Here is a 4,528-nt window from a genome sequence, read left to right on the forward strand (position 1 = left end):
GCGACTGTGGAAATTAAGTGCATTGCAAAGTCGTATTCAGAAAGAATAAACCAGTTTTATTTAAGAATGACTTGTATTGCTAAAGTTTCTTCAGAAAGAATTTTTACGGAAAATTAACTATCGACCAGAGACGTAACAGTATATTGTCTGTATATACCCTTTGACGTTATGGTATAGTGTCTGAAAATACTCTTTGAAATTATGGTATAGTGTATGTGTATAGCCTTTGACGTTATGGTATATTGTCTGTATATACTCTTTGACCTTACAGTCGCAGAATGGTTTTACATGTTCATACAAATGTATAGTATTAATTTTCGTATTTTTATTTCCGTTAACAAAACATGTTCTCACCTGAATCAAGCAGATCCACTCTAGAATAGCGTCTTTTAAAGATGTCTTCTAGCATAACAGGTTCAGCTGAAAATTTTGATTCTTGTTTCTTTTCTTGCATTGAATGTAAATAATGAATAGTTTTTCGCCTTGTTGCCAGCGTTTGTTTTTCCCCAGTTTCGTTACATTCTTCTAAACTATCTAGTCGTTGGAAATGTGTAGCAATACCTGCCAAGCTGTCACTATGGGGAAGATTTTTGTCTTGTTCACAACATTTCAGTTTAACTGAAGACATTAACAAAGAGAAGGTTTCAAATCTGTGGATCAACATAGCAACAAACTGGATAATCAATATTGTGGCAAAAAATGAGGCAAATACGATTCCTATTGGTTCCAACTCTAAGTATTCTCGATTAACCTTCACTTCCCAGGTGCTTGAAATGTAGGTAATGTTACTCTTGACACCCAATGGCCACTTCAAGTGCAACCGTTCTTTGTTCAGTTGTAGCAGGAACACAATCAGAATGAACAGAGCATTGGACATTAAGAAAACAAATGCAACTTTGTTTCTTAGCATTATTAATCCACTAGCCACTTCTTGTTCTTTTTTCTCGTCTTTAGAAAGAGGAAATAAGTATGTATCAATCAGTTCTCGAAAGAATGACGATTCTTTATCAGAAAGTTTGAATAATTTTCCCTCTTTCAAAATTGTGTCTTCAATCCAGGTAGATTTTGGATTTTCATCTCTGTCTGAGATATTATCTACATGAGAAAAATGATGTGAACGAATCCATTATGTTAAAATTTTCAAAATAAGCTTTTGTAATAACTTAAAACAGGGCTTACTAGTTTAACCCATCTCATGTAACATTACCATAATTACACAGTGCTTACTAGTTTTATATATCACATGAAACATTACCAAAATTAATCTTAATAAATATCTAAATGCAATTTAAAAAATATAAATTTTCCTTTTGTTTATTTTAATGCCTGTATAAATCTTTAAATTGGCTTGTCTCAAAGCTGAGAAGGATCAGCCAAAGAAATGGATGTATATGGTTATATTTTCCATCATTTTTTTCTACCTCTACTTCTAATATTAAGAAAGTCTTCAAAAACACTTCGATTTTTTTTTAATGGAATTATCGGTGTACACCATGAAATTATAGCTTTGTGTATAAATATTTTTGAGAATTTATAGAAAATCATTTTTTTTTATCATTTTAAAACAATTGCTGAGCAACAATAATCTACTTACCATTGTTTATACTTTCTGGTTCACTTACTGCCTCTTCTGTGATTGGTGACAAAGACTTAACAGTTTTGTTGGATTGAAAAGTAACAGAGGATCGCCGTTGAAAAGCTGTACCTCTTTCTGCTTCCATCTTCCTCATCAATGTTTCTAGTTTCTCATTAATCTTAAGAAGTTCTGCATTTTGCTCATTTGTTTTTGGATATGTACAAAGCATGCATTTAAAAACATTAGCAAGACCACACATTATTCCTCCATCTTCTTCGTTCTCAGTTCTTTTACCACATAGCGAATGAGTTTTCTCCTTGGTTTTTTCTTGCTCTGCTTTGCTGGACTGGTCGTCACGAGTACCCCAGTTAACATTATTCAGATTGATAAGAAAATATACAGTCAGCAGGAGGTACATGGATGGGATACAAATGAAATACAAGATACCATAAAATACACAACTGATTTCTTGGGGGTGAATAAGAGCTGCTATCACAAAACTTAATGTCAGCGCTATCAGAAAGATTGCAGAAGGTGAGCCAATGCCGTCTTCTTTCATTTGTATGGCAGTACCCACCAGCACAGTCATCATGAGCAATGAATATACTCCACTCAGAATCTGAGCCACAAGAACCTGTAACAAATACAAGTTTGGCTTCAAAACTGAAGAGGTATTACAATAACAAAGGGTTTCTTTAAAATAAAACAAGAAACGCTTACATTTGAACATATATTCCAAAAAAAGGCATTATAATTAGAGAGACGATTAAACTAATCTTAAAAAAATGAAGCCTAAAAGTAACCAGATAGTAAACCAAATAATTTTATTTACATTCTAAGAAGAAACTAGAGAAAGATCTAAACAACCATAAATTATATTTTTAACTTTTATTGCTTATACTAAATAATTATTAATTAAAATTACATTATTAAAACTATTTCGTTTTCTCAAAAATTTGAATTATTACTTTCCATTAAAGTGTATCAGTTATTAAAATAGTTTAAGTTCAAGTACTGAGGGAAAATGCTTGTTGAATTGTAAATCTATACTATAATAAATATTTTGTGAACTAATATATGTTGCTGGTTGTTAGATATACACGACTGTTCATTTTAAGTTTAATAAGAGAGTATTATTTAGTTTATATTTTGCGAGCATTAAAGTAAGTTATTTTTAGAAGCAATACTTATGGCAAGTCTGCTTACATAAATGTTTACGAATCATTTGTTGTATAGTTCAGTAGTTTTGAATTGACGTCACGTTCTGTATTTTTCTCGTTGCTTTAAGTGAGTACTGTTGCATCATAGTGTAACATATATATAGGTGAACAAGTTAGAGCGAGTCTAGTTAAGTTAGTGAAAGTGAAGGTAAACTGCGTGATTGTCAGTTTAGCTGTAAAGGGTGATTTCGAAAGTGAAAGTTTCACAGTTTGTATTATAATAACAGAGATATAAAATAATAATTCGTCTTTTCAATTGTGTTCTAAAGTAACCGAACCAGTCTGTGTGGACTTTTGATGTAAAAGAGAATTATTTAACTGGATACAACTGTAATAACCCATGAGGTTACGTAAGTGAACTTATCACTAATTCTGTTGTGATAAAAGAGTAGAGAAGAAATAATCCGTCTTGTCAATTGTGGTCTAAAGTAACTGAACCAGGCTCTGTGGACTTTTGACGAAAAAGAGAATTATTTAAAGCTGTAGATTTAACTGTAGTAACCAATAGTGTGACGAAGGTTTTTTGTACATACGTTTGACTTGTTTTGAATATATTAATTTAAAACAAGTGGATTGTGTGCTGTTCGTTTTATTGCTGAAATTTATCGCCAACAAGCCACAGACACCTACTGTAAAGAATCCGGCCCCTATACAAAAACCTGACACTGGTTTGGTGTCTTCTCATCTACAATTTAACTAAGAACAACATGCAGATATTTGAAATAGCGGCCACATAAGATTTACCATACCTGTGTATCATTCTTGGCCAGAAAGCAGATAAGTGTGAAGAAAATTATGGGGATAATGTTGATCCACAAAGATGTCCAGTTGTCAATTTGTAAGGCAGCTACCATAGCACCAAGCAGCATCAGAAAGATAGTCCCAGGACCCAGGACTGTACCAATCATAAGTAAACTTTGATACATGATGTACAGATAAGAAATGTTACCATTAAGAGCCACAGTTTTTTTATAATTGCTTAGTAGTTGCAATATGTTTGCCAAGGTTGATGGTGCCCAGCGACGCCTCTGTGTGTAGAATTCCTTGAACGACTCTGGACAGTGTGTGTAGGCATCTGATGCAGCACTGTACTCAACCTTATAGCCTTGCTGAAGAAGAAGGGTACACAGCCATCGATCCTCTCCTGGTATGAATTAAGATGATAAGTATTACTTTCCAGAGATTCATTCTTCACCATACAAAACTCTCATAACTAATATATTACTTTCCAGAAACCCATTCTTTACCATACACAACTCTCAGAATTAGCAAGATAAATATTACTTTCTAAAAACTCATTCTTTAGCACGAGTCTGGTATGGCCTGTTGATGAGGTTGCTCGATGTACAGTCTGCAAGTTGCATGTTTGAATTCCATTACTGAACATGCTTGTCTTCCTTCTAGTCTTTGATGACTAGGACCCCACTTTTTAGAATTAAAAGTTTGGAGACAGCTTGACTGGGTAATGAAAAACCTTTATTCTAAGCGTACGAAATTTCGACAATATTATTGTTATGACAGCGGAAGTCGTGTGACGCTTGGAGCATGTGCGCTGGAGTTTCTAGAATTATCAGGGAACCCCGCAAATGTCCGAGTGTTTGCTAGATGCTCTCTTTTTTAGTATATAAGCCTGGCAAAGAAAGCCAGCGATATAGACAGACAGATAGATTGAAGATATAGATAATTGAGTCAAGCGAACAGTAGGCACCATAAGTAAAGTGTGTGAATCATT

At 33.6% G+C, this 4,528-nt stretch overlaps 1 protein-coding gene across 1 annotated transcript in view; it reads right to left on the reverse strand.

Moving 5' to 3' along the window:
- The window catches only part of LOC106462542, a 23,229-nt gene that overhangs the window by 3,064 nt on the left and 15,637 nt on the right, over positions 1-4,528 (reverse strand). The window contains exons 7-9 of the mRNA XM_013922477.2: positions 3,546-3,940; positions 1,595-2,210; positions 355-1,095 (exon numbers count right to left, since the gene is read on the reverse strand). Coding sequence (XP_013777931.1) covers positions 355-1,095; positions 1,595-2,210; positions 3,546-3,940 — 1,752 coding nt within the window. The remainder of the gene's footprint in view (positions 1-354; positions 1,096-1,594; positions 2,211-3,545; positions 3,941-4,528) is intronic.

This window comes from Limulus polyphemus, unplaced genomic scaffold (assembly GCF_000517525.1).
Source record: "Limulus polyphemus unplaced genomic scaffold, Limulus_polyphemus-2.1.2 Scaffold1195, whole genome shotgun sequence".
Lineage (NCBI taxonomy): Eukaryota > Metazoa > Arthropoda > Merostomata > Xiphosura > Limulidae > Limulus > Limulus polyphemus.